Source organism: Schistocerca americana, chromosome 2 (genome assembly GCF_021461395.2).
Source record: "Schistocerca americana isolate TAMUIC-IGC-003095 chromosome 2, iqSchAmer2.1, whole genome shotgun sequence".
Lineage (NCBI taxonomy): Eukaryota > Metazoa > Arthropoda > Insecta > Orthoptera > Acrididae > Schistocerca > Schistocerca americana.
The window spans coordinates 63,168,172-63,184,758 of NC_060120.1; the positions used below are offsets into that span (position 1 = coordinate 63,168,172).

The 16,587-nt window shown below is 46.3% G+C and overlaps 1 protein-coding gene across 1 annotated transcript in view; it reads left to right on the top strand.

The window, feature by feature from the left end:
• Nucleotides 1-579: 579 nt before the first annotated feature.
• LOC124596111 (acetylcholinesterase-like) overlaps nt 580-16,587 on the top strand; it is a gene marked incomplete at its 5' end in the record, with an annotated part of 44,927 nt that continues 28,919 nt past the window's right edge. The window contains 3 exons of the mRNA XM_047135126.1: nt 580-644; nt 6,077-6,116; nt 10,521-10,709. Of these exons, the coding sequence (XP_046991082.1) occupies nt 580-644; nt 6,077-6,116; nt 10,521-10,709 (294 nt within the window). The remainder of the gene's footprint in view (nt 645-6,076; nt 6,117-10,520; nt 10,710-16,587) is intronic.

The window sequence follows — 16,587 nt, forward strand, 5'->3', positions numbered from 1 at the left end:
CTACAGGGCTTTCACAGTGCAATTATTATTAGTAGTGGTTGTCAGACATAAAGCTTTGGCAACCTAACGTCTTTCAATTTCTGCCTGTTCAGAAGTAAGGAGTCCAGCAATCAAGTAATTTACAAACACACGCATTTTAATTCGGTTGCTTTTAATTGGGGAGGGGAGGAGGGGTTATAGGGTGTGGGTGAAGCACGAGTCGCTATGAGGAGGAGTGATGAAGAGGAAGCATATTTTATAACAAGTGTCTTTCCTCAATGTGGATAGTTAGCTTTCTTTTCTGAAGAGGAGCTATAGACAGCATTCGTGACGCACTGCTAAGGCTTTCACCATTCAATAAAGAAGGTTGTTAGAAATAAGCAAAATCATTAGTTCATACTATAATAAAATACCTACAAAAACTATCTTTCGTCATTTCAAAAATAAGTGTTTATATAGCTTTTTTTTATAGTTAAGTTTAGTTAGGCACTTATGATCATGACGTTAGTGGTGCGTGGCACTAGGTAATATCTGATTCCATGCAGGGGTAATGGCCTCAGAAAGGTTGAGGAACGCTGCCATAGAGGAGCTGGAGGAAGCAGGGAGGAGGAAAATGAAGAAGAAGAAGAAGATGATGATGATGACGATGACGATGATGAAGAAAAATGTTCAATAGTCTGGTAAACGTGATGCCCTACTAAAACACAACAGTTACTACAAAGTCATCTCAGAAATGCTACATCTAGCACTGTTCCATAGTCCGTACTTCAGCGTGACATGTCACCCTTCATATCGTACGAGGAAACGTTACCAACTTGACCTCATACTTCAAGGAGAAGAAAATAACAATACCAAGAAATCAACCGCAGCAATCAATCCCCCACGCAAATTTGGTAGTAAATCTGATAGTATGGCGTAGTGACCTTCTGGATGCACAGCACTCAAACGTTCGCACGCACTGGTTGTTTATCATCTGATCCGCCTCACAGCAGACACCTAATGCTCGAGCGCGTAGTACTGTGCACTGGAGTAACAACCAGCGCCCTGCTATTCGCAGTATGTTGAAGGCGTGGAAGAGGAATGGGTAGAGAGTTACGTTTGCCCGACGTGTTTTGACAGTTTATTTTAAACGAAAGCGAAGTACATAATGTGGTTACCCCATGTTCATAGAAGTTCAATATATATTCTAAATAAAGAAACCTAAGCAACAGACACGTCACTATGAAGTGAAGATAAAGATTTTCTGTTTTCAGTTTAATCATGCGAATCACATAGAAGTACAGAGGAGCTCCTGCAAATGTGCTTCATCTTAACAGTGTCAGCATTCCATTGCAAAGAAAATAACGCCCAATAGCGATGTTACTTATTAAACCGCGCTACGTTACTTCGAAAACAACAAATTTATCCATTCCATTGATTTACACTGCGTTTGTGAATCGCAATATACGCGTGTTCTAAGCGGCGAGATCTCTGGTACCAGCTACATATTAGAAACCGCGCTGTTCGACACGATGAACAAAGCGGTATATCTTGTTGGTTAATTGACAGTAGGAACACGTACTCAGTCCCTTATACAATATTTCGTGCTCGGATATTAGGCCGCTGCAGAGATACGGAACAGAGCGCGTCGTAACAGGTAGGTGCAGATATTTAAAAGGTGCATATTCGGATGGTCTAACTGTGTACTGTCAGAATTACGGCCCTAATTTTCGCCCTGGATCGATTGCTGGAGCTGATATCTTCAAAGTGTGCTTTTATTGGTGTGGAATACAGGCCGATGTAGATGTTTTTACTTGATAGATGCAATTTTTCGACAACCGTTACGTCATGCAATCTCGGCTGTTGCCCAGTAGTTATCCCACCTGTAGGGAAATAGCACGAATACAGTGGACGACGTATTGGGGCTCGGATTAGAGCTGTTGAGAACTTTACACCATACTGAAGTCGAGGAGCATGTGCTCTTCAGTAATTCTAAAGACAGGGATTCACTTGCTAACAACATGAACGCAAATGGCTCACAAGGAGCTCGACTCGCAAATGTGTATCCAGCATGGCAACTACGCTGTTGTGCGAAACTTTAGGAGAGATGTAACTTTTGCATAATGTGCCACTACCGAATAACATATGTACACTCCTGGAAATGGAAAAAAGAACACATTGACACCGGTGTGTCAGACCCACCATACTTGCTCCGGACACTGCGAGAGGGCTGTACAAGTATTGATCACACGCACGGCACAGCGGACACACCAGGAACCGCGGTGTTGGCCGTCGAATGGCGCTAGCTGCGCAGCATTTGTGCACCGCCGCCGTCAGTGTCAGCCAGTTTGCCGTGGCATACGGAGCTCCATCGCAGTCTTTAACACTGGTAGCATGCCGCGACAGCGTGGACGTGAACCGTGTGTGCAGTTGACGGACTTTGAGCGAGAGCGTATAGTGGGCATGCGAGAGGCCGGGTGGACGTACCGCCGAATTGCTCAACACGTGGGGCGTGAGGTCTCCACAGTACATCGATGTTGTCGCCAGTGGTCGGCGGAAGGTGCACGTGCCCGTCGACCTGGGACCGGACCGCAGCGACGCACGGATGCACGCCAAGACCGTAGGATCCTACGCAGTGCCGTAGGGGACTGCACCGCCACTTCCCAGCAAATTAGGGACACTGTTGCTCCTGGGGTATCGGCGAGGACCATTCGCAACCGTCTCCATGAAGCTGGGCTACGGTCCCGCACACCGTTAGGCCGTCTTCCGCTCACGCCCCAACATCGTGCAGCCCGCCTCCAGTGGTGTCGCGACAGGCGTGAATGGAGGGACGAATGGAGACGTGTCGTCTTCAGCGATGAGAGTCGCTTCTGCCTTGGTGCCAATGATGGTCGTATGCGTGTTTGGCGCCGTGCAGGTGAGCGCCACAATCAGGACCGAGGCACACAGGGCCAACACCCGGCATCATGGTGTGGGGAGCGATCTCCTACACTGGCCGTACACCACTGGTGATCGTCGAGGGGACACTGAATAGTGCACGGTACATCCAAACCGTCATCGAACCCATCGTTCTACCATTCCTAGACCGGCAAGGGAACTTGCTGTTCCAACAGGACAATGCACGTCCGCATGTATCCCGTGCCACCCAACGTGCTCTAGAAGATGTAAGTCAACTACCCTGGCCAGCAAGATCTCCGGATCTGTCCCCCATTGAGCATTTTTGGGACTGGATGAAGCGTCGTCTCACGCGGTCTGCACATCCAGCACGAACGCTGGTCCAACTGAGGCGCCAGGTGGAAACGGCATGGCAAGCCGTTCCACAGGACTACATCCAGCATCTCTACGATCGTCTCCATGGGAGAATAGCAGCCTGCATTGCTGCCAAAGGTGGATATACAATGTACTAGTGCCGACATTGTGCATGCTCTGTTGCCTGTGTCTATGTGCCTGTGGTTCTGTCAGTGTGATCATGTGATGTATCTGACCCCAGGAATGTGTCAATAAACTTTCCCCTTCCTGGGACAATGAATTCACGGTGTTCTTATTTCGATTTCCAGGAGTGTATGTATGTTTGTATGTATGTATGTTTTAAACCGGGGACCTAGAAACGACGTAGAGGCTTCGTACTGCCGGAGGCTCAGTGGTTCACAACCCCACGGCAGGCCAAAGCTGTCCACCCACCCCTCCGCCGCTCCACACAGAACCCAGGGTAATTGTGCGCTTCGGCCCCCAGTGGACTCCCCCTGGAACGTCTCATACCAGACGAGAGTAACCCCAAATGTTAGGTCGGCCGAAGTGGTCGTGCGGTTAAAGGCGCTGCAGTCTGTAACCGCAAGACCGCTACGGTCGCAGGTTCGAATCCTGCCTCGGGCATGGATGTTTGTGATGTCCTTAGGTTAGTTAGGTTTAACTAGTTCTAAGTTCTAGGGGACTAATGACCTCAGCAGTTGAGTCCCATAGTGCTCAGAGCCATTTGAACCCAAATGTTAGCGTGAAAGAGTACTTATGGTGTATGCATACGTGGAAACGGTGTTTACGCAGCAGTCGCCGACGCAGTGTAGCTGTGGCGGAATAAGGGGAACCATCCCGCATTCGCCGAGGTAGATGGAAAACAGCCTTAAAAACCATCCACAGGCTGGCCGGCACACCAGGCTTCGGCACTAATCCGCTGGGCGGATTCGTGCCGGGTACCGACACGCCTTCCCGCTCGGGAAGCAGCGCGTTAAAGCGCGTGGCTAACCGGGCGAGTACCACGTAACATAACTCGATGAAACTTGAAAGATACATAGAAGGAGATAATGCAGTATTATACTGAAGGCGACTAAAAGGCAAAAATTCAAAGACAATAATTACGCCGAAGCGAACGCGGTTCATGATGGATGCCTGGAAATTACAAATCACAGGACGTGGTTCTAAACAATGTATGTGATCACCGCGGACGGCAGTCTGCAGCGTGCTCCCGTGTTGACCATTAGCTTCTTGAGGAGCTCTCGTGGCAGGGCGCTGCATTCCTCCACCAGCGTGGTTAACGACTTCTGGATAATCTTTGGTGATGTGGACGCGCTACAATACGTTTCCTCAACGCATCCCACACGTGTGCTTGGGGGCTGAAGTCGGGGAACGGACAGGCCACTTTATTCGACGATTATCTGCACGTTCCAAGACTTCCTCCACCTGCACTGTTCGTCCGCAGCTCGTGGTCTCGCGGTCGCGTTCTCGCTTCCCGAGCACGAGGTCCCGGGTTCGATTCCCAGTGGGGTCACGGATTTTCACCTGCCTCAAGTTCACTGGGTGTTTGTGTTGTCCTCATCATTTCATCATCATTCATGAAAGTGGCGAGATTGTGCTGAGCAAAGTTTAGGACTGTGTACAGGCGCTGATAACCGCGCAGTTGAGCGTTCTAAGTTCTAGGGTCCCATACTGCTCAGAGCCATTTGAGCCATTTTGAACCATCGCAGGCGCTCCCGTCTGTGATGCAGCGTCAAGCGTAACCGCAGCCATGGTCTCCTAGCTGATAGTCCATGCTGCTGCAAACATCGTCGAACTGTTCGTTCAGATGGTTGTTGTCTTGCGAACGTCCCCATCTGTTGACTCAGGGATCGAGACGTGGCTGTACGATCCGTTACAGCCATGCGAATAAGATGCCTGTCATCTCGACTGCTAGTGATACGAGGCCGTTGGGATCCATCACGGCGTTCCGTATTACCCTCCTGAGCCCACCGATTCCATATTCTGCAAACAGTCATTGGATCTCGAGCAACGCGAGCAGCAATGTCGCGATACGATAAACTGCAAACGCGCTAGGCTACAATGGGACTTTTATGAAAGTCGGAAACATGATGGTACGCGTTTCTCCTTCTTGCACGAGGCATTACAACAACGTTTCACCAGGCAACGCCGGTCAACTGCTGTTTGTGTATGAGAAATCGGTTGGAAACTTTCCTCATGTCAGCACGTTGTAGGTGTCGCCAATCTTGCGTGAATGCTCTGAAAAGCTAATCATTTGCATATCACAGCATTTCTTCCTGTCGGTTAAATTTCGCGCCTGTAGCACGTCATCTTCGTGTGGTGTAGCAATTATAATGGCCAGCAGTGTACATCGTAACTGCTCTCTGACTGACGCACTTAGTCTTTCCCTCTTTCTTCTACTGCCTCATTTTACAGCCTAGCCCCATCTGGCACTTTAGCCACACTGACGTCAGGCCATGTGACGTCCAGCTTTGTGTGCATGACTGGGACGCTTCTGGCAGCATGTCCTCACACGTCAATTCATTGTCAGCGTGTCTTTAATATGTTATGTTTAAGTTTTGCAGCGCGCCATATTTTAGTGTACGTAGCTACTCTTAAGTTGCCGGCAACTGTCCCTGACGGCGGGTGTCGTGGTCTGCGCAGAGCCCGTGAGGCGCAGGATGGGGATGTGGCGGTGGCGCGTGAGCGTGGCGCTGGTGGCGTGGCTGGTGGCGGGCGGCGGCAGCGCTCGCGGCCGCCACCACCTGTCGGCGCTGCGGCAGCGCGACGCCAGCGCCAGCGGCGAGGACCTGCACCTCGACCTTGACCTCGACCCGCAGCCGCCGCAGGCGCCGCAGCAGCCGCTGTCGGGCAGCGCGCGCCGGCACCCCGAGGACGACCCGCTCGTCGTGCAGACCACCAAGGGCAAGGTGCGCCGCGCCTCATCCTCTAACGCGCACCGCAGGCTTTGCCAACATTTCGACAGACATACATACATGCCACCGTGTGGTGCACACCGGAAGGTGCCCTGCACCACACTAGTGTCTGACCCCTTAGCTGGGGGTCAGCGGATCTCACTGCCACACAACAGGCCCATGTTGAATTCACGGAAGGGTGGGAGATTTTCTCCTCTCGGAGAATGCGTCTTGTGTTGTCCTCATCATCATTTCATCATCATCATCACCATCATCATCATCATCATCATCGACACGCAGGTCACTCAGCGCAGCGTCAGCGGAGAAGACTTGGAACTCGGCGGCCGAACTTCCCCAGGCGGGGACTTGCGGCCATCGATCCTATACGATCATTTCATTTCGCCATTCTGTGCCACTCCCAAACAGAGCGAGGGAAAAACGACTCTCTAGCCTCCATAAGAGACCTAATTTTTCGAGCTCTAATTTCTCTTATCTTAGTGATCGTTACGCGACGTTTATATTGGCGGCATTAGAATCGTTCTGCCGTCAGCTTCAACTGACGGTTCTGCAAAACTTTTCTCAATAGTAATCCATGAAAAGAACGTTTTCTTCCCTCCTCGGTATTCCTTCTTGAGTTCACTAAGCATCTCCGTTAATACTCGCGTGCTGATCGAACCTACCAGTAGGAAACCTAGACGCCTGTCTCCCAATTGCTTCGATGTCCTCCTTTAATCCCACCTGATGGGGATTCCCAACAGCCGGGCAATACCTAAGAATAGGCCGCACTCTTTGTTCTATGTGCAATCACATTTATCCATGAACTGCACTTTCTTAAAATTCCTCTAATAAACTGAAGTCGACCACTCAGCTTCCCTACTACTCACCTTACCTACTCCTTCCATTTCATATCACTTTGCATTTTTACGCCTACATATTTAATCACCGTAACTGTAAGTGTCAAACTGTACACTACTAACGCTGTGTTGGAACATTACCGGATTGTTTTTTCATGCTCATCTGCAGGACAGATTTAAGTGTCAGGAAGTCGTTTCTGAAAGTATTTGTTTAGAGTGTAGCCATGTATGGAAGTGAAATATGGACGATAAATAGTTTGGACAAGAAGAGAATAGAAGCTTTCGAAATGTGGTGCTACAGAAGAATACTGAAGATTCAATGGGTAGATCACATAACTAATGAGGAGGTATTGAATAGAATTGGGGAGAAGAGGAGTTTCTGGCACAACTTGACAAGAAGAAGAGTAGGACATGATCTGAGGCATCAAGGGATCACAAATTTGGTATTGGGGAGCAGCGTGGAGGGTAAAAATCGTAGAGGGAGACCAAGAGATGAATACACTAAGGAGATTCAGAAGGATGTAGGTTGCAGTAGGTACTGGGAGATGAAGCAGCTTGCACAGGATAAAGTAGCATGGAGAGCTGCATCAAACCAATCTCAGGACTGAAGACCACAACAACAACAACAGCAGTAACCTATATTTTTTTACGGGCGGAGGTAGCTGACATTCGTCATACCAATTAAAAATTGTGTCCTTGTCATCTCATATCCTCCTACAGTCACTCAACGATGACACATTCCAATACGCTATAGCATCATCAGAAAACAGCCGCAGATCGGTACTCGCCCTTTACTCAGAATATTTCTGTGTATACAGGGTGTTTTCGTAAGGGAGTGCAAAGAATTAAACAGGACGTAGAGGATGCTCCACGGAACAGTTTGAGGTGGGGAACCTGGGATTGGTGGAGCCAGCTTCAGGAGACACGGAAATATACTTGTCTACCGAGTTGTCTAGCATTATTGTTTTCCAGCTTATTTGAAACTATCATGCATAGAAGTTTACATGTACTATGCTGTTACTTTGCATGTACATTCTCGATTTCCTGCAAAGAAAAGAGGAGGACAAGCCATATCTAGCCGGCCGGTGTGGCCGTGCGGTTCTAAGCGCTTCAGTTTGGAACTGCGTGACCGCTACGGTCGCAGGTTCGAATTCTGCCTCGGGCATGGATGTGTGTGACGTCCTTAGGTTAGTAGGTTTAAGTAGTTCTGAGTTCTAGGGGACTGATGACCTCAGAAGTTAAGTCCCATAGTGCTCAGAGCCATTTGAACATGCCATATCTTCTGCCTGGTCGTCTGAATGGCCATCTGTACTTGAGGTTTGTTCTAAGAGCTTTACCCGAGTTGTTGGAGAACGTAGCCGTGTCGCTTGATGAGAGGATGTGGATACGACATGACGGTGCACTGCCTCACTCCAGTGTGGATGTCGGCAACCATATTAGTCATATATTTCCTGTCCGCTGGATTGGAAGAGGAGGCCTTGTTCCATGTACTGCGAGGTCACCTGTCCTGAATGGGCTTGATTATTTCTTATAGAGATGTCTAAAGTCGCTTTCGTATGAGACCCCAGTGGACACGGAGACGGAATTACTTGCTCGAGATTGTAGCTGCCTGTGATGTGATTCGAAACACACCACGGATATTTGTCAGCGTGCGTCAGAATCTTGTCCGCTAATGTCATGCTTCCATTGACGCTGATGGCCGTCAGTTTCAGCGCATTTCGTAAGACACGGTACAAATGGTACGTTAATTGTGTCAGTGACGGTATTTACAGTAAACTGTTTCTAATGTAAATAAGAAAGTACACAGTAATGTGTTTTTATTGCCATTACCTCCTTAAGCCGGCTTCTCCGACCCCAGGTTCCCTTCTTCAGTGGAGCATTCTCTGTGCCCTTTTAAATTTTTGACGCTGTTGCGGAAATACTGTATAAAGTAAGGAAGATCGAATCACTCGTCCTTCGGCACTCCTGACGGTCCCCATGTCTCTCATGAACACTCGCCGTTGAGGACAACGTATTGGGTTCTATTACTTTTAAGCAGTTCTCGAAACATTCACATGTCTGGGAACCTTGTTCGGTTGCAGTTACTGAGTAAGATGCCGTGTCACGATATTCCTTCTAAAACACTATTTAACAGTATCAAATCTCCAATATAAAACGTATGAAACAAGTGGGGTAGAAACTTACACCTTCCAAGCGTTTTCAAGCAGAAAAATAAAACATGGAACAAGCAAGTCAAGTTCTAAATTTACTGCATCAGCTGTGTAAAGAACTGAATGCATTTATGAGAAATTATTGAACCGACAGGGCGATATGGAGTAGTCGGGAAGCTTACAAAGAAAGAACTGTAAAACAGCAAAGATCATAAATCCTCACATTAAATAAATACGAGAAGATCTATTCTACAAAAGGGAAAATTACCTTATAATACAGTTATTGCAACAAAAGCTCATTAAGCCGATGGAACCGTTATAACTGGTGGTAGATCGCAAAAAAAGAATCATTAAGAAACAAGATTTTCAGAAAATTTTTAGGACCAAAAGGCGTAAATGGAACTTGGATGAAAAAGAAAATATAGAAGTTCTAGGACCTACAGCATAAAATCACATATTGCATTACATTGAATGGACAACGACAGGCTCATAAATAAAATTCTGAACTTGGCCTTACCAGTGGAAAAACCACAACCGGCAAACAGACGTTAATGAACACCTAAAAGAAATTGGCAGCCATTTCATTTAACATGGAAGAAAATTTAGAACCATGACTCAAAAACATAAAGAAAGACTTCAGTTTATTGGGAGTGGTCTGGGAAAGTATAGCACACTTATAAAGCAAATTACGTACTGACCACTTGTATGACCGGCCTTTCAGTGCTGCTAGAGTATTAAATTCCAAAGTTTCGCAAGATGGAAGCCATAGGATTGAACTGATTATTTTAAGCCATTTACAAACAACTTAAATGATCTAATGATTCATTTGTAATGTGCATCGTTTGAGCTTACCTTCTAAACATTAGAATTTTCTCAACAGATTTTACTCAGGCAACTATTTGAATTCCATGTCAAAGCAGCAAGACATAGGTCAACTTTGGAAGTGACACGTTAACTCAGATATTGTACAGTTACATATGAATGTTTATTTAACATTTGGGCACGTTTCTGGCATCAACAGTTTCCAACAAGAAAATGGGCCACAGAGTGGGACACAGAGAAAATAAAATTCTGGAAGAATGTGTCTCTAAATAACGATCCTGGTGAAAATACTAAACGAGAAACTCTACTTTATGGTAACTGAGACTGGTAAGCTAGAAGCGGTTCAGCGTTCACTCTCTCATTTCTCCCATTAATAAATTTACTAACACTGTACTTTAATTTAGGAATTACTCGGCTACACATACCAGTTATACTTATGACATTAGCAGTTACACTTATGACATACAGTAATATTTCACAAAGGTAAGGTGATAATGTGCGCTTTACAAGAAAATACTTGCATTTACACCACTGAACACCGCCCATGGCCTGCGAAGCAACAGTGACTTACGACTGCAGTATTCTGATTACAGGTTCGCGGCGTAACGCTGGCTGCGACGACGGGAAAGCTGGTGGACGTGTGGATGGGAATCCCATACGCGCAGAAACCCGTGGGACCACTCAGGTTCCGCCATCCTAGGCCCGTGGACCGCTGGGACACCAACGGCGAGATCCTCAACACCACCACTCCTCCAAACAGCTGCGTCCAGATCATCGACACGGTCAGTGCTTCTTACTCTCTACGTACAGATGTCATTAATTTTCAACACTTTTCATACTGCGAAAGTCTACATACAACAAAACTGAATATCAAGTAGAAATATAGTTCTAATTATAAAGAAAAAGGCCCTCTCAGCATTTTTCTAATGTTTCCACTGAGTTCAAATTGAAATAGTCATCAATTATTTGAAACTTCTACATTAACTAATGTCTACCAGTACTATTATGTACAGTCCATTTACTTCAAGCATTTCAGCACTACAATGAGGTGACAAAAGTCGAAGGATACATGCTAATATCGTGTCGATCGTGCTGCTCGTCATAGTGTCATGGACTCAAAAAGTCGTTGGAAATCCCCTGCAGAAATATTGAGCCATGCTGCCGCCTCATCCGTACATAGCAGCGAAATTATTGCTGGTGCAGGGTTTATGTACGAACTGACCTCCCGATTATGTCCCATAAGTGTTCAGTTGGTGGCCAAACCATTCCCTCGAACTGTCCGAAATGTTCTTGAAACCCATCGCGAACGATTGTGGCCTGGTGATATGGCACACGTCAATCCATAAAAATTCCATCGTTGTTTTGGAAAACGGCTGAAAATGGACTTCAAGTAGCCGAACATAATCATTTCCAGTCAATGATCGGTTCATCTGGACCAGGGACCCAGTACATTCCATGTAAACACAGTCCACACATTGTGGAGCCACAACCAGCTTGTACAGTGCCTTTTTGACAACATGGGCCCAATGTTTCATGGGGGTGCGCCACACTCGGACCCGACCATTAGCTCTTACCAACTGGAATCGGGACTCAATGACCAGGTCACGGCTTTTCATTCATCTAGGGCCCAACCGACATGATCACGGACCCAAAACAGGCTCTTCAGGCGATGTCGTGGCTATTAGCTACGCCACTGACGTCGGTGGTCTGCTGTCATAGCCCATGAAAGTCGAAATTTTCGCCTCTCTCTCTTAACGTATGCCTTCGGTGTACGCCCCACATTGATTTCTGCGGTTAGTTCACTCAGTGGTGTCTGTCTGTTAGCATTGACAACTCAACGCAAACGCGGCTCCTCTCTGTCGTTAAGTGAAGGCCTTCGGTCGCTGCGTTGTTCAAGGTGAAAGGCAATGCCAGAAATTTGGTATACCCGGCACACTTTTGACCCTGTGGATCTCGGAATACTGAATTCCCTAACAGTTTCAAAAATGGAATGCCCAATGCGTCTAGGTCCAGCTACCATTGGACGTTCAAAGTCTTAATTCCGGTCGTGCGGCCAAAATCACGTCGGAAACCTTTTCACGTGAATCACCTGCATGCTAACGACAGCTCCACCGATGCACTGCCCTTTTCTACCCTGTGTACGCGATACTACCACTGCTTAGGTTGTGCATATCGCTATCCCATGACTTTTTGTCTCCTCAGTGTATCTCTCTAAAAAATTTGTCTTTAAATATAAGAGAGTGCCTGAAGGTACTAATCTTGGCAGGTGAATTAAATGCATAAATAAGAATGTACCAGTCTACATAAATTCATTACATATGTTGAATTATTTTGGAGAATAACGTAGACGTATTAGTGTACGTTATGACGCTGCAAACTAGAAGAGTTACATAAACTAATAAGGTATAGAGGAAAATAGTTTGCATTAGTTATAAAACGCTGCATACATTTACATTCTCAAGAGTTTCCAGTTTCAGATTATGCCAGCTCCTAGTTGCAGGCAACTGTTATGTGACTCTGTGCAAATGATCACGGTAATTATCATTGCAACCGTTGGTAAAATTGATTTCCTTTCTTTCAAAAACATACAAGTAATATTTGTATGTTAAGGAAATTAAAAACGAGCATTTTGAATGAGAAAACGTGCATATCAACACCATGTACGATGGGCTTCTAGAAGTGGGAAAAGCGTGCTCCACTTTAATTTACAGAGGTAGCAGTGCCTCGGAGTTTTAGCCGTTCTCTCTACTCTCTCTAAGAGGACGACCGTGGACTTTGGTGCTGGAGCGTGCTTCAAGGCTGAATGTAATGAGTGTGGCTCATCTTCACTTGGAGCCGCGGATCGCATGGCGTTACTGTTCGAGCCCTCTCAACGAATTCAAATAACTGACTGAACTACTGAATGGGAGCGAACCTCGCCATTCAAAATCTGTCGTTGAGTTAAGCTTCGAGCACAGTCGGTCGTATCCACAAGTAACTGTCACTGATTTTATCGTAAATATCTTCTCAAAACTCAGGGGACAGCAGTTGATGTAGTGGACTGTCTAGTGAGTTTACTAGATTCCTGGCTACGCACCGCGGCGATAAATAATTAATTGATTGTAGTTGAGTGTTTGATTACTAAGATAATATCTAAACTGATCTTCAAAAAGTAGGGTACACATTATTACGCCGGCCGAAGTGGCCGTGCGGTTAAAGGCGCTGCAGTCTGGAACCGCAAGACCGCTACGGTCGCAGGTTCGAATCCTGCCTCGGGCATGGATGTTTGTGATGTCCTTAGGTTAGTTAGGTTTAACTAGTTCTAAGTTCTAGGGGACTAATGACCTCAGCAGTTGAGTCCCATAGTGCTCAGAACCATTTGAACCATTATTACGGCAAGCCAAGCAATTCTTTATTGAACGGTGCAGTTCATTTCAAAGTTGCATGAATATATCACATTATTTTTAAACATAGTCACCTTAGTCTCTGTGGACAGCCGTGGAAACTTTCTACCAATCGTTTAATTCCTCACGATTGAAATCCCACTTTCTTCACGGAGCCATGCGAGAACTACTGTGTTAACGTCCTCATCGTTGGAAAATATCCTCCAGACGTTCTTTCAGCTTGCCGAAAAGATGCAAATAACATGGTAGAAGAATAACTTAGCTTCCCGGTCGGCATCACGCACGTCTGTGCGGCTTTGTCCGAATTGTTGACATCAATTCACTACGGCTCGACGTGACATAGCATTTGCTCAACATACCGCCAGAAACTCAATTTGGCTCCGTGTGGTAATTCAGACGAGCCTTCCTCAAGAATCGTACATTTCTCATACTTCAGTTCTGGTGGACGTTTCCAGTTCCACTTCAGTCGTACGCTGTAATGCACTTGTTACCCGTACCGACTCAGAATCCTGTCTTCTGACAGTGTGCCACTTGTGTGCGCAATGTTCTTAGCGGTGAACGACACGTGTAATTTGCTCTCTGAAGTCACAACGAAACATTTACTCATATTAAAAGATTCTTTACTCAATACCCATTCATTCCTCTTTGTTTCATCATACTACCACATACCATGCTGAGGTTGTGCCATATTCCTGATAGGAAGGCAGCTCCAGTCCCACAACACACGTCTACATCTACATCTACATAAATACTCCGCAATCCAACATACGGTGCGTAGCGGAGGGTACCTCGTACCACAACTAGCACCCTCTCTCCCTGTTCCACTCCCAAACAGAATGAGGGAAAGTGGCAGCCTATATGCCTCTGTACGAGCCCTAATCTCTCTTATCTTATCTTCGTGGTCTTTCCGCGAAATATAAGTTGGCGGCAGTAAAATTGTACTGCAGTCAGCCTCAAATGCTGGCTCTCTAAATTTCCGCAGTAGCGATTCACGAAAAGCACGCCTTCTTTCTCCAGAGACTTCCACCCGAGTTCCTGAAGCATTTCCGTCACACTCGCGTGATGATCAAACCTACCAGTAACAAATCTAGCAGCCCGCCTCTGACTTGCTTCTATGTCCTCCCTTAATCCGACCTGATAGGGATCCCAAACGCTCGAGCAGTGCTCAAGAATAGGTCGTATTAGTATTTTATAAGCGATCTCCTTTGCAGATGAACCACATCTTCCCAGAATTCTTCCAATGAACCGAAGACGACTATCCGCCTCCCCCCCAACTGCCATTACATGCTTGTCCCACTTCAAATCGCTCTGTAACGTTACGCCCAAATATTTAATCGACGCGACCGTGTCAAGTGCTACACTACTAATGGAGTATTCAAACATTACGGGATTCTTTTTCCTATTCATCTGCATTAATTTACATTTATCTATATTTAGAGTTAGCTGCCATTCTTTACACCAATCACAAATCCTGTCCAAGTAATCTTGTATCCTCCTACAGTTGCTCGACGACGACACCTTCCCGCACACCACAGCATCATCAGCAGACAGCCGCACATTGCTATCCACCCTATCCAGAAGATCAATTATGTAGATAGAAAACAACAGCGGACCTACCACACTTCCCTGAGGCACTCCAGATGACACCCTCACCTCCGATGAACACTCACCATCGAGGACAACGTACTGGATTGTATTACTTAAGAAGTCTTCGAGCCACTCACATACTTGGGAACCAATCCCATATGCTAGTACCTTAGTTAGGAGTCTGCAGTGGGGCACAGAGTCAAACGGTTTCCGGAAGTCAAGGAATATGGCATCCGTCTGATACCCTTCATCCATGGTTCCCAAGATATCATGTGAAAAAAGGGAAAGTTGCGTTTCGCAGAAGTGATGCTTTCTAAAGCCGTGCTGATGCATGGACAGCAACTTCTCTGTCTCAAGGAAATTCATTATATTCGAACTGAGAATATGTTCGAGAATCCTTCAACAAACCGATGTTAAGGATATTGGTGTGTAATTTTGAGGATCCGTCCTTCTACCCTTCTTATATACAGGCGTCACCAGCGCTTTTTTCCAGTCGCTCGGGACTTTACGTTGGGCAAGAGATTCGCGATAAATGCAAGCTAAGTAAGAAGCCAATGCAGTAGAGTACTCTCTGTAAAACCGAATTGGAATCCCATCAGGACCTGGCGATTTATTTATTTTCAACGCATTCAGCTGCTTCACAACCCTAGAGATGTCCATCACTATGTCCTCTCTACGGCAATCTGTACGAGACTCATACGGCGGTAAGTTTGTAGGATCCTCCTGCGTGAAGGATTTCTCAAATGCTAAAGTTAAAATTTCAGCTATCGTTTTGCTGTCTTCCGTTGCCAGGGCAGACTGATCAGTGAGTGACTGGATGGAAGCCCTCGACCCGCTTACCGATTTTACGTAAGATCAGAATTTCCTTGGGTTTTCAGCAAGATCCTTTGCTAAGGTATGACGGTGGTAGTGGTTGTATGCTTCGCGGACCGCTCTTTTTACAGCAGCGCGAATCTCTACTAACTTTTGCCTGGCCTCATTCTCCCGAACTTTCTTGTACCGCGAGTGCAACTGCCTTTGCTTCCTGAGCATTCTCCGAATTGCGCTGTTAAACCACTGTGTGTCTTTTCCGTGCGTAACCCACTTTCTCGGCACATACTTGTCCAATGCGTGATTTACAATGTGTTTAAAATTTGCCCATAATTCTTCCACGTCCGTCGTACCGGAAGTAAATGAAGTCGATTCATTTACTAAGTGGGATGCTAACAACTACTTATCTGCTCTTTCTAGTAAGAATACTCGCCTAACCTTCTTGACCGACTTTTTAACTTTCGTAACCATAGCCGTAATGATAACATCATGATCACTAATCCCTATTCAACACTGACACCGTCGATGAGGTCTGGTCTGTTGGTGGCTACCGGATCCTAAATATTTCCATTAGGCGTTGGCTGTCGATTTAGCTGCTCAAGACAGTTTTCGGATAATGTGTTCAAAAGTAATTCAGACGACGACTTGTCTGTACCACCTGTAAAGAATCCATAGACATCCCAGTCTATACTAGGTAGGTTGAAGTCGCCCCCGACCAATATAGCATGATCCGGGTACTTCTGCGGTACAGAGTGTAGACTCCCTTTGAATGATTCTAGAACTGTCACGGTGGAACCTGGTGTCCGGTAATAACACCCAAAAATTAACTTTATTCCTCCTAACCCTGTTAAACGTGTCCAGGTAACTTCACAATCACACT